This window comes from Vigna unguiculata, chromosome 9 (genome assembly GCF_037176805.1).
Source record: "Vigna unguiculata cultivar grain cowpea cultivar isolate G323 ecotype 2 chromosome 9, ASM3717680v1, whole genome shotgun sequence".
Taxonomy (NCBI): domain Eukaryota; kingdom Viridiplantae; phylum Streptophyta; class Magnoliopsida; order Fabales; family Fabaceae; genus Vigna; species Vigna unguiculata.
The window spans coordinates 10,192,798-10,206,618 of record NC_140800.1 but is presented as its reverse complement, the minus strand read 5'-3'; the positions used below and the strand labels follow the sequence as shown (position 1 = coordinate 10,206,618).

Genomic DNA, 13,821 nt, shown 5'->3' with positions numbered 1-13,821 from the left:
GTATGAGAAATATTAAAAAAGAATAAATAATTAAATATTAAAATTACGTCATTTGATACATTTGTTAATGACGTAATTAATCTCATAATTAATTGTAATTAATTAAACTGATGACATTTAAAAATGTCATAATATAATTATAATAGTGTTAGTTTAAAGCGTCGTTTTTCACATTATATTTGTCATTCAGTAAAAATATGACGTCAGTTTTAACTGACGCTTTTTGCCTCTTTAAATCGTCACTTTATATGTTGTATAAAATGACAGTTGTTGCGGCGGTTCATCTATAACCGCCATATTATACTTTGTGACGGCAAGAATTACGACATTTCAGGAAACTGTTACTCAAGTAAATAACGACAGTTAAAAATGACGTAAATTACAAAAATAAATGTCGGTATTTACATGTTTTTTTGTAGTGTATGATAAAACATTTTTCTACTCTAGCTTACCCTTTCTACTTGTTTGTATGTCCTATGTGTGGTTTTCTCTTTCTGCGATGATCATCAATTTATTGATAGGAGTAGATGCGAGAACTCCTCGTGGTCAACAGGGTGATGGAGATTCCGCTGCATAGCTTGTCTCAGGTCGGATCCTCTTATTTTTTATTTTTCCTTTTAGGGTTGTGGCCCATGTGTTATTTGCTCTCTGAGCATTTATTTTGAATACTGCCGAACTAATTCTCTATCTTGTTATAGGTATCGTGGTGTACCTTAGTATTTCATTTTTAGCCCCATGGATAACTGTAAGGAGTAACGTTTATACTCTATGACTTTGTCTTTTTTATGATTCATTGTAATGTTTCATTTAATTATGTTATTATTTAAATGAGACGTTTTATATATATATATATATATATATATATATATATATATATATATATATATACTTCAATTTATTGTTAAAAAGAGTAAACAAACAATGTTTTCCAAAATATAAGATTAAAAATGAATACAAATTTCTTATGTAGGAAGAAAGATTATTCAAGGTTACAATTCTAAATACCACCAAATTATAAAAAAAAAAAAACAAATACAGATTAAGATGTTGTTAATTAACGCTTTTAGAATATTAATTGGTTAAATAATTAAAAGCATTTTCTTTTAAATAGACGAGACTATAGTAAGAAATTAGAAGAATACATTTGGCGTGTCAAAATAAAATATATAATGCTTTATTTTCCTCTTTTAAAATATTTTTTTAGTATTTGTATGTTCATAAGGGTTATAAGTTAAAAAATCAAAATCGAAAAGTTCTTTATAGTTACCAGGAGAGATATGTTTCCTCAATTTTTTAATGCATTAACTTATGACTATCTTAATTTTCCAAGCCACTATTAATACATTGGTCTAATTAAAACAGATTTAAATCTACATAATTTACTCTTTTTATAACACCATTAAAATTTCTCGCTGGCTCCACTCTCAACCTTACTTCATCGTGGATTTCATGACCTTTGGTAATCAAGACTTTAATTTTACCTCAAATTTCTTGTTTAATTTCACATGTTTTAAAGTTGTTTGTGCTCTTAATAGGAAGGATGCAAAAGGTGCATTGCAGTAACCATTTTGAAGGTGTGTTTGGAATGCTGTCATATCAATATATGGAGAAGAGAAGGATGCAGAGTTGAATCAAATGTTTTACAAAGCAACGGCTCATGCTGGTCCAATAGATAGGGGTGGACAAAAAATTTAATTTTCTTGATCCAATTTACTTTTGTTCCAATCTAATCCATTTATAATCCATTTTATTAAAAATCTAATCCATTTAAAATCTATTTAATGGATCTGGATTTCAATCTAATTTACATTTTATATATCTTATGGATCTAGATTTCAAGATTTTTAAATATGAGTAATCCAAAAAATTCAATCCAAATTTTCAAATGATAATTAACACTTGTTGATGTAGGAGAGACCCTGAAACTCATTCTCTCTGCATACCCTTCAATTAAAGGGATTAACTTTGATTTGCCTTAGATGATTCAAGATGCCCCTCCTCATGCAGCTACATTTATACTAATTTCTCTTTCTCTATATATAAGGAGGTTACAAATATTTTAAAACTTTCTGAAAATTTTCAATCACCAAATTAACACTCATTTTGCATGAAGGTGTGGAGCATGTGGGAGGAGATATGTTTGAAAGTGTTCCAAATGGGGATGCCATTTTACATAGAGTTTAATTTTCTACTTTTAGAAAGTTCAATACACAGTATAAAATTTCTAATTACATTTTTTTCTTTGGTTTTTGTTATTTCAATCTATATGTCACAACTGGGCAGATGAAGATTGTATAAAAATTTTAAGAAACTGTCACAAAGCTTTGCCACCACATGGGAAAGTGATTGTTTTGGATTATATAATTCCAGAGGTTCCCAATTCAAGTGATGCATCTAAACATAGTACTATTGTGGACAATCACATGCTTTTAGCACATGGAGGGAGGGAAAGAACTGAGATTGAATTTGAGAGCTTGTGCAAGAGTTCTGGTTTTTCCAAGTTTCATGTTGCATGTAGTGACATATCAGCTACTGTGGGAGTGATGGAGTTCTATAAGTAGAGTTTTTCGGTAATTCTTTTTATGCAGAATAGAGTTTTGAAGCAGAAATTAGTATATGCAAGCAATCTTAAATAAGAATGTTCTGGAAAAGTTATTGCAGCATTTTAATAAAGTGACATGTAATATTTGAGTGTTAAATATTGATCAGAACTAAATCTATATGTTATTCATGTTGTTGACAAAGAAAATATAGAACAAAAAGACACATGTGACTAAACAATACTTACCTTTCTTTTAACTCTGAAAATTTACTAATTTTAAGCAGTCCTATAAATTTTACTTCAATATATTGTGTGACAATTTTACTCACTTTTAAATAAGTTGTGCTTTTTTCATTATAACTTGATTTAAAAGATAATCATTATTTATCTTTAAGAAATAAGAAATTAAAATACATGATAAGTAAAGGAAAAAAAATTTACAATTGAGAAATTAAAACACATGATTTATCTTATATGATTATTGTACTCTATGACAAGTTGGTCAGCCCCACTGACTGTAGTAGGATAACAACCGCTATGGTCTGTTAATCAATGTAACGTTTAAGTCGGTGGCCGACCAGTGAAATGAGCGAATATTTTGAAATTTAAGTTCTCGACATATGAAGATATGTGTAGTAAGATTAGTGGAAAGAACATTTTCTTACCAAAAAAGAGAACATGAGAATCAATCGAGTGAGTAGAACAGAAGAAAACAATGAACTTAACTACAAGCAAAACAGAAGAAAACAACGAACTGCACAAAAAATGAGCGCTACAAAGGAATATAATGACTAAAAACATCTACCACCTTTGCAACAGTAGAAATGCATCCAATGACTTGCATGTATCCAAAGTTGCGTAAATTTATTAACTATAAACATCAATAACCTTTGAAGTAGTAGAAATGCATCCAATGACTTACAAGCATTCGAAGTTGAATAAACTTATTTATGTTTCAAAAAGAGTTTAGGAAATTTAACACAACACAATTCAACCTCTCGTGCCATTTGCTAGTTTCGGAGCAATTTCACATTGTAATTTTTGTTAATTTTGCAATAACACCGTAAATTGTTCAAAAATTAATCTAATTCTGCTTTCGAACCAAGGAACACAAATAAATTGTAATGTAGCAAAATCTGCAAATAAAACGTGCAGAAGAATCAGAAAAGGCTGTAACAAGATGCATGCTACTTTATTTGCAACTTGAACATAATGATGAAACTGAAATGAGTAAGCTACATACCATTTGAATGAGGTTAACAAATGGATGAGCACAAATAAAACCTACTTGAAGATCGCTTAATCTCCAGATTTTTTGTATTCAGGCTTTAGTTCATACGTGCCTTGATTAGTTCCTTTGTTGTTGTAGACACAAAGGTCTTTTAGTATATCTTTCAAAAATTGCTGTAAAAATGTGAAGATCCACCACATTAGTTAAAACAGGCTCTACTAAATTAATAACCGCAAACAAATAAATGTCAATTTGAAAGTATATTGTTTTATAATGGTGTGTGGGCTTGTGGAGACTTACCTACTAAGCAGTAAAAGTACAACATACATCATTATCTTCATCATTTCTCATAAAAATAACATAAATGATACAAACATAATCTTAATCTCTCAAAATTTCTCTGAAAATGAGGTATACAACTTGGATTAACTTATCAACCTATCTTGAATAGATTAGTTCAATTGCACAAATTATTATATCGGACATGTACGAGCATTCACTACATATGCATATCCATTATAAGCAACAAACTTTTATGATTGTAGTTCATTTTGCGTAGATATTTGAGATTTAAGTTTGTTAAAGTGCAAGTATTCAAGAAATCCAAATTTTAAGAGTAAAACTACTCAAAGCACATACTTCAGGTTGGTCGGTTTCTTGTATGAGGTTTCGTAAACTCCAATTAGACTGTCGTTCAAATAGCTTAAACACAATCTCTTCCATCTCCCCACGATCTCTTCTTGTTCTCTTTGTATCGGTTGCTTTAGCAGGAGTTTTCTTCTTTTCCTAATCCAACACAAACATCTGTTACAACTGAAGTATAAATTAATTAAAAATATTGAACTGCATAACAAGCTTGTAGAAATAGTCTTCAACACCACCTCTTCAACACCCTATATCTCATTTATCTCATAATCAACTGAAAAAGAGGGAAGAAGGGTCAGAGGGAGGGCTAGATGTGATTTGATCAGGAAGTTATAAACTGATGATGAGCTGACATTTTGCCAAAATAAGGGGATTCTCTTAGCATGAATTCATTAAGGACTACAATTGGTAACAAGAAGGAGAATAAGCCATTACAGGGGGGCCAGAAGTTGAAAAACTGATCATCCCTGGCATTGGCCTCATGTCAATAACCTGAAAATAGAATGCAGAAGTCAAAGATAATTTAACTGTTTGCCTAACTCATGATAAGGAGAACTAGAGCCAGTAGAAAACCTGAATTTGTCTACTTTTGACCGTATACTTGTTTGTCCTTTTCCGGCACAATTTCCCATAGAGTTCAAGGTTTTGATTATGGGGCCTCATGTCAAACCTATTCAATATTTTTCCCTCCACAGAGATCTTTCCTACAAAACAATAGAAATTTCAACAGCTGGATTTACATTTTGCTAAGTTAACTTTGATAGAGAATATTAATGATGCTTTAGATATCCAACCAAATCCTGTCTAGAAAAAAAAAACACTTTAGGGAAAAGAGAAAGAAACAAAGTAGAAGAGCAGAGAATAAAATAACATGTAGTGTTGTAGTTGTAGACTAAGATATAGAAGGCCAACATATTAACTAAATAAACTTGTCAGTTTCTCTGCCATATCCAACAAAGAAACACCCTAGAATAACCACTTGTTAAGCATTAGCAAGGAGACCTCTCGACCTCGTAACAAGAGACAATTGAAGAAAAACATTCTTGGAATTTTTACAACCAAAAACATAGATAATAGCATAAACCTAATACTCTTTATAGGGAATTTCAGTCCAATAATATCCGGCAACTAAATATTTTAAATGATTGTTAGTTGTTAAAAACAGCACCTGAGAAACACAAACCAAAAAATTTAAGATAACAACATGTTTTCTACATATATGCCTTACCAGCCCCATCAGAATAGGTGGGCATCTAAGAATAGGCCCATATAGATAAATGGGTTCCCATTCCATGCCCATGGCTTGATAAGATTCCACATAATGTGTCGGGTAAAGTTCCTAAAAATTATTATAAATACCACGTGGCTTTAGGTAATTAGGTATGTTTTTCATTAATCACTAAATCTCAGCTAAATCTCAGCTTTGACCGCTTGTTAGAGCATCTTGTTGACTTGAGTGTTAGAGGGTCTTCTGCAGGTACAATCTCATCCGATTAAGGAAGAATGGGTATTTGAAAGAGGATGAGTACACCTCGGCATAAGACACATAGAGTACTTTGAAGTCTTTGCAAGGTATTATTTCGGTTCCGTAAGAACAATTACTCTGAAATGTAATTGTCCAAATAAAAGATTTGCTATAACAGATTAGCTTAAATTTTGGAAGGTCATATTCGTAACTAATTTAGAAAAGAATGCACATGCATCATAAACTCCTTTGATTATTTCAAACTTATGATTTCATAGCTTATACACATGAGGTCCACTTGTTTCAACCTAAGGTGTTTAAAATAATGAATGGCCTCATTTTTTTCTTTTATGAAGGAACACCCTCATTTCAATAATAAGCACAATGATACAGGTGATCATTTAATGACAGAGGAGTATGGACAAGGACATAAAATTACTAGGTGATAATATTAAAGTAATATATACATCTCATAACGTTCAAACAATCACAGCTACTTCACGTCAAACCGAGATATAAATAATAGTGAGCTTAACTATCCACCAAAGTAACTTTCAATGTAAATAGTCACCGAAAGATGAAAATTATTTACCTTGCGGTGTGTCCGAAAACACAGACATGGGAATGAAGTCTTTAAACATATCCATAACATAACATTTAGGTATATGTCCAACTTCAGCTCCAGCCAACTCCATTGTAAACTGAGTATTTTAACTAAACAATCAATTTAAAAGGACAAAAATAACAGGGAAAAGTTTCACTAATGGCTATAGTAAAAGTAACTATTTTCATATGATACAAAATACATGTATAATATACATATCATTTTCCTAAACAAAAAGATATAGGACAAAACTTGGAAGAAGTTCCGTGTAGGCTTTTGGTGTTATTCTCCAAGTAGAAAAAGCTTTTAACCTTAGTAATTTTGTTGATTTTTAATACATATCTTTATTATGAAAATTAGCAAAGTTAAATTAAACTTCAATTCTAATAGAAACCAAGGTTTAATAAATCAACCTGTAACTAAGATTTTGGCTGCAATGACAAGATTTTTCAGTGTTTGAAACCGTAATGCGACTGCAAGTGTGGCTGTATTTGCCAAATTTCTCATAGATTGAACTTTTGAACGCGCTATTCTTCAATCACATTTATTGCTTCACCTTAGTAACTCCAATTGATTTTTAATACATATATTTATTACACAAAATAAAACTTCAATTCCGATTGAAAAGAAAGGTTCTCAAAATCCGCTTGCTACTATGATTTTGGTTGCACATGAAGGTTGTGTTAGTGTCTGAGGCAGTAATGCAACCGAAATGTGGTTGCATCAGCTACATTTGTATGTGATTTCAAAAATAGATGAAACGACAACGGCAATTTAAAACCTAACACCAGAAACCTATCCATAAATTTTATTTCAAAAATCATTTACAACGAAAACAATGGCAGTAGATTAAAAACAAGTAATGTATTATTTTCTACCTCGACACACTTTGGTTAATCAAAACAACTGAAAAGGAATATAATACCCAGGTCTCACCATTTGCACTCACACAATGTGTATTACGGCATGACATCCACACATTCATTATTTGTATATAGACGTGGAGAAGAACCTTAGTAGGAGAATCGTCATCGTTGGAGTTGAGAGGGTCGATCGAGACAACGACCTTGGCGAGGCGAGAGGGGGTCGGAGGGAGGGGCGTGGAGGCAGCGAGAGAGACGAGGGGAGGACACTTCATCAGCCACACCGCTTTCTCCGCTTTTGACGTGTCCACGTACGCATTATTCATTTGTTTCGTGCCACCACCACCACCTTGGTCTTCCATTCTCAATAGAAAGAAGAAGAAGAAGAAGAACAGTAAGAGAACGAGTTTGCAGATGACTTTGATTTTTGAAGCAGAATGAAACCATTTTATTTGTTTTGTTCACAACCAACTCTCGGTGCCTTGTGCAGGATCTACGTGGTATTATATTTTATATTATTTTTATTTTATTTTCTAAGAACTATAGTTAGCTATTCAACCGTGATTATGGTCAAAATATCATTTTGGAGTTTAATGTTAAATGGTTTTAATAAATAATGATCTAATAATATATAATATTATATTTTCAAAAATATTAAAAAATATAATTGTGATTAGTTTTTAATCTATGAAATAAAAATACGAAATTTAGGTAAATTTATTCTAATAATTATAAGATTAATTCTTAAAGATTTAATATTTTTTATTGTGTCCATCCCATGAATAAAATGGAATTGTTAATATTAATCTGACATAAAAAGTCATATTAAATTTGTTTAAAAAAAACTATATTAAATAAAAAATAAATAAATATATAATGATTATTATTATAAATATAAATATTAAAAATATTATTGTAACTATTGATTATTAAATTCGTGTGTTTTCTTTTATTGTAAACTAGTCTGAAATTCAAATCACGTTTTTTTTTTCTGTTTTTTAGAAAAATAATATAATTGATATTATATTTATTATTTATAGAAAAATTTGTAATTATTTTCTAAGTAAAAATTTTCAAAAAGAAAAAATTAATAAGAAATATACAATTTTTTTAGTAATAACGTATACTTACCATTTTTATTTATTTAAATATGATATAAAATTAACTAATAAAAATATGATATTATATTTTTATAAATTTAGTAATAATATGATTAATAATATTTTTAATTTATGGCCATTAATAGAAATATTTAAATAAAATGAAAATAAAGATGATTGGTTTCGATTAAATAAATATTTAAAATTATATATATTTTTAAAATCTTTTACATGTTTAAAATATTTATTATTGAAAAATATTTATTTTATCAGTAGTATATTAAAATATTGTTGATATTATAATTATGGTAACTTTTCAACAAATATAAATTTATATAAAACTTTCTAAAAAAATATAAATTTGTTGTGAAATAAAATTAAATAATAAATAATTTTCAAGTAATATTCACATGAAAATCTTGCTAAAAAATAACATGAAAATCAGCAAAAAATTTAGTAGTTTCTTATCAAATTTTAAGATATATTTAACATGTTTTTACTAATCTAAATTCGTAAAAACATTTGTAACAAATATAAAATTTTTATGTGAAATTTTCAAGAAATTTAAATCAACAAGAAAAAACCTTATAATAACTAAATTACAACAATCTTTTCTAAGAGATTTCTGTAAAAAAATAAATTAAAGGTAATTCATAAATTTATAGTAGTGATTAACATAGTTTATATAAAGAGATACATCAATGACAAAACAAAAAAATCCAAATAATTGAAATATGATTTTGGAGTAAATAAAAAAAGTGTGCCTAAATATAATAATAATAATAATAATAATAATAATAATAATAATAATAATAATAATAATAATAATATCACAATATTTTCCCATACCTATCCCATAGAAAAAATATATTTCAATCCTTATACTCAAACTCAACGGGTATCAAATTTTTGTCCCATTCTTATTCCACTAGATAGTGGATATATTCTCATACTTATACACATACCCCTTTTCTTACTTTCAATATTAATTAATTAATTTTTATAAAATAATAAAAAATTACGATAAAAACAACATAATATATCAAATATTCAATATTAAGAGGATGATTGTTTCTTTGATATAAAATATTTAGAAAGAAATTATAGTTGCATATATTTCAAATTGGAATACCAAATATAATTTCATGAAAACAAAAACATTTATTAAATTTGCAAATACTAATGAAACCTAGTTGATAAAATTAAAAAATATTTTAAAAAATATATAAAAGTAAAACAAATATTCAAATTAAAATATATTTTAAATGTCTCTTTACTTCAATTTTTTAAATTCTAATGAATCTCTCTTTTATATACTAATCAAAATTATAGCATATCATTTGATCAAAAATATCAACATAGTCCATGGTTGAAAAATAACAAAAATTGTTTTAGCGAAACAAAAAGGATTCTTCAAATGAAACAAAAATTAATAATAATAGAGTAAAGAAGACAAATTTGTTATGTTACCTAGTAAAGAAAATGTTTATGTTATATATTAATAATAATATAGCAAGGACGAATATTATGATGGGTACGAGGGCAGGGACAGAGTAGATATATACATCCTCATACCCAATTGAAAAGTCGGGGATTCCCCATAATCATACTCATATCCATATCCAATCAATGCGAAAATTTCTTATCAAAATGAGAATGAGTTCGAGCAATACCACGAGGCGGGCTTATTTGTCATCTCTACTTTCCCCATATTAATAATAATATTAATATATTATATATTAATATCTATAACAATATATAAAGAAGAGATACCCTCTTTTGTGTCTACATTTTGTTATTCCAGTTATTCTAGTTTTACCCTTAATTATTATTTTAAAAATTAATTATTTTATAAACAATTTACCTTTAATCGTTATTCTAAAATTTGTTATTCTAAAAATCTTTTTTGTCTTAACAGTTATTTATTTTATGAAAATTAAAAAATGCAAACACACGGACACTGTCACGCCTGTGTTTTCACTAGTTACTGATAATACTAATAATGTTATTACTATTAAAAATATTAATAAATTTAATAATAATAATAATATATAACTTATAAAATCAATATGTAATAATAATATTAACAATAATAGCAATACTAATAATTTAGGTTTTGATTTTCTATATTATAGTTAATAATAATAATAATAATAATAATAATAATAATAAATTTCATAGTTTTTACACACTTGTGTGTAGGTTATAAGTTAACATGCATGAACAACCACAAATGATGAAGTGGTAATTTTTTGAAGTTCAAATGTGCATGGTAATTTTTTTAGCCAACATACTGGGTTGACAAATGCAAATATAATATTTTTGTGATTTTGTTTTGTATTTGAAACTGAACATTATTTTGGATTGTAATGAAATTTATTTAGATTTTAATCACAATTAAAATTTAGTTGATTGAGACGGAAGAAAAAATGATATATTTTTTTAATTAAGTGCACCAATGAGCCAACCCGTTTAACCTATCAACCTGTGGTGGGTCGGACCGAGTTCGAAATCTTTTGGCTCGCTAATAAGTGAGTTGAGTTAGGTTTGACTCACTAAATGATCAACCCGTGATAGACCGGACTAAATATCCCATTTTGACAACTCTATCGATAAGTACTTACCAAATTAAATATAAATTCATTATCTGACAAACGAGCTACAATATTTTCACACTATGCAGTTTATAGGTTAACATGTATGACCAACCATAAATGATGTCGTGGTAATTTTTTGAAGTTCAAATGTCATGGTAATCAGCAAAAGTATTGGGTTAACTGGTTGACATGATTTAAATTACAAATAAAAAATAAATGTGTTCAAAAACATAAGTATCTATAATTATATATAAAGGGATTCCCTTTTTTGTGTTCACATTTCATAATTCCAACTTTACCCTTTATAATTTAATTATTTATTAAATTTTTAAAAATTAACGGTTACTTTTACAAGTTTTTATAAAATTATTTACTTATCTCCTTTTTCTTTTTTTCTCTTACTATTCATCAATAGTTATTTTTCTCTTATTTTCTCCGTACATTTTATTTTATTTTTTATAAATATAATTTTATTTTGTTTATTAAATTAATAACATTACAATATCATCAATTATTAATATAATTCAAAAAATGCATACACACATGCGCTATCGCGCTTGTGTTTACACTAGTCAAATATAAATTGATTATGTGACAAGCGAGGTTATATTTTTGTTGCACTTGTCTACATGTTATAACCTATCATCTACGCATAGTGTGCAAGAATTGTAATCCTGTTTGATACATAATAAATTTATATTTGACACATAGTTCTCAGAACAAATTTAGTTTTTTTTTTTTTAATATTAAACCATGTAAACATCGTAATCCCATCCTTCTTTTAATTACTCTACTATATGCATTTGAATTTCAAAAATTTACTACATTTTTTGTGATTCTTCTTGCAGGTTAACATATAACTTGCATATAAGTATGAAAGAATTGTAATTCAGTTTACTACATAATCAATTTATATTTGGTATTTAGTTCTTGTAACACATTTGCTTTATTTTTTATTTTTAAATTGAAACCATATGAATAGCCTAACCTAATTTTTTATTAATGACACTAATTAAAATAAAACTAACCATGTCACTATTTATGATTATTCATGCATGTTAGCTTATTATCTACATTTACAAAAAATATAAGTCTATTTGTCACATAATGAATTTATAATTGTTACTTAATTCTTGAAAAATTTGGTTGTTTGTTGTTTTAAAAGAATGGAAACCATGTGAATAGCCAAAACATTTTTTTTTTATTAATAACACTAACCGTAATGAAATTAACCACACATTTATGCATGTTAACCTAAAACCTACACATAAGTTTGCAAAAACAATAACTTTGTTTGACACACAATAAATTTATATTTGATACTTAATTCTCATAAAACATTTGTTTTTTCTTTCAAATTGAAACCATATGAACAGTCTAATCAATATTATGCATATTAACCTATAACCAATAAGTGTGCAAAAACTATAACTTGTGGCATAATATTTAATTAAATACAACATTCGTCCCAAGACTTTAACTTAAAAAATAATTAAAATAACATTTAAAGGGAAAAAGAAAAATCATATAACTTGATGAGAATGGACATAATTCTTGAAAACACTATGGATTAAAAATAAGTATCTAACTCTACAATATAGGAGTGGTAAAATGCATACTTCTTAGTATTAACTTTACATATAAAATTATATAGAGTTATACACCTCAATCTCCTATATAAAATTATACATAAGAAATAAAATATTATATGCTTAAATATGATCTTTCATGTTCATGATCACACCTGGACTCCATCCCAACATTTTGTCAAGTTTGTTAAAACATTTAAAAACATATACGTCAAAGTTTTTTAATTTTTTTCTTAAAACATAAAACACACAAGCTCCATTTTAACTTTGTCAAAATTTCTCAAAAAATTACTGGTCAAAATATCATTTCCTTCTTTTAACTTTAAAAATGTACTAATTTTAAATAGTCCTATAAATTTTACTTCAATATATTGCGTGAGAATTTACTCTTTTTTAAATAAGTTGTTTTTTTTATTATAATTTGATTTAAAAGATAAATATTATTTATCTTTAAGAAATAAGAAGTTAAACCACATGATAAGAAATTAATCTTTAAAGGAAAAAAAAGTTTAGAATTGAGAAATTAAAACACATGATTTATGTTATATGATTGTGTTTAAATATAATTTTATTTTATATTCAAACCCAATTTCTATGTTTAATAAACCAACACATCACTTTATATTAGAGATTTACCTTGGTAATTTAAAAATCTTCAAATGAGTCATTCTCCATACTAATCAAGAAAACAAAACTAGCAAAAGTAAATTATGAACATATTTGAACAAATTTTTCAAACACTTCTAAACTAAAAAACAAAAACATTTTTACAACCTAAATTAACCTAGACAAAAATTTAAAAAAATTAGAAAAAATTATATAATAACATTTATATAAATTAATTTATAAATAAATTAACTTTAAATTATGAAAAAAAATTAATTAATTTTTTATTTTGTATACAATTATTTATGAAAAAATTTGCATTGATAAACTCCTCGAGAATTAGAAACAGAAAAAATTAGAGAAAAAAAAAAAAGAAGAAATAATTTTACTTTTACTTTACAATTTCATTAATATCTTTAAAATTTAACAGATGAATAAAATGTTAAAATTTAAAAAATTTATAAATAATATGCACTAAAAAGAAATTTAAATACTTTAAAAAAAATAATTAATAATCTATAACAATATATAAAGAGGATTCCCTCTTTTGTGTCCACATTTCATAATACCAAATATACC

The 13,821-nt window shown here is 27.0% G+C and overlaps 1 protein-coding gene and 1 pseudogene across 2 annotated transcripts; one reads left to right on the top strand and one right to left on the bottom strand.

Moving 5' to 3' along the window:
- Window positions 1-1,406: 1,406 nt before the first annotated feature.
- Window positions 1,407-2,705, top strand: LOC146883510 (isoliquiritigenin 2'-O-methyltransferase-like; annotated as a pseudogene).
- A 905-nt stretch (window positions 2,706-3,610) lies between these two features.
- Window positions 3,611-7,799, bottom strand: LOC114164179 (uncharacterized). Of its 2 annotated transcripts, XR_003599505.2 has the most exons (7): window positions 7,500-7,799; window positions 6,476-6,584; window positions 4,992-5,122; window positions 4,854-4,910; window positions 4,413-4,559; window positions 3,786-3,946; window positions 3,611-3,678 (listed from the first exon to the last, which is right to left on the bottom strand). XR_003599505.2 is itself a non-coding variant. In XM_028048742.2 (6 exons), the coding sequence occupies exons 1-6, from the start codon at window positions 7,710-7,712 to the stop codon at window positions 3,842-3,844; spliced, it is 762 nt and encodes a 253-aa protein (XP_027904543.1). In that variant the 5' UTR covers window positions 7,713-7,799; the 3' UTR covers window positions 3,611-3,841. The 2 variants fall into 2 exon arrangements, 1 of the variants encoding a protein (XP_027904543.1); XM_028048742.2 differs by having other exon boundaries at window positions 3,611-3,946.
- Between the last annotated feature and the right edge of the window lie 6,022 nt (window positions 7,800-13,821).

Excerpts from the sequence above, each read along its gene's own strand:
- LOC114164179 (XM_028048742.2), bottom strand. The coding sequence starts at position 7,712 with ATGGAAGACCAAGGTGGTGGTGGTGGCACGAAACAAATGAATAATGCG. Across the intron at positions 5,123-6,475 it reads GTTTTCGGACACACCGCAAG|GAAAGATCTCTGTGGAGGGA; the intron begins GTAAATAATTTT and ends ATTGTTTTGTAG. Across the intron at positions 4,911-4,991 it reads TCAAAAGTAGACAAATTCAG|GTTATTGACATGAGGCCAAT; the intron begins GTTTTCTACTGG and ends TTCTATTTTCAG.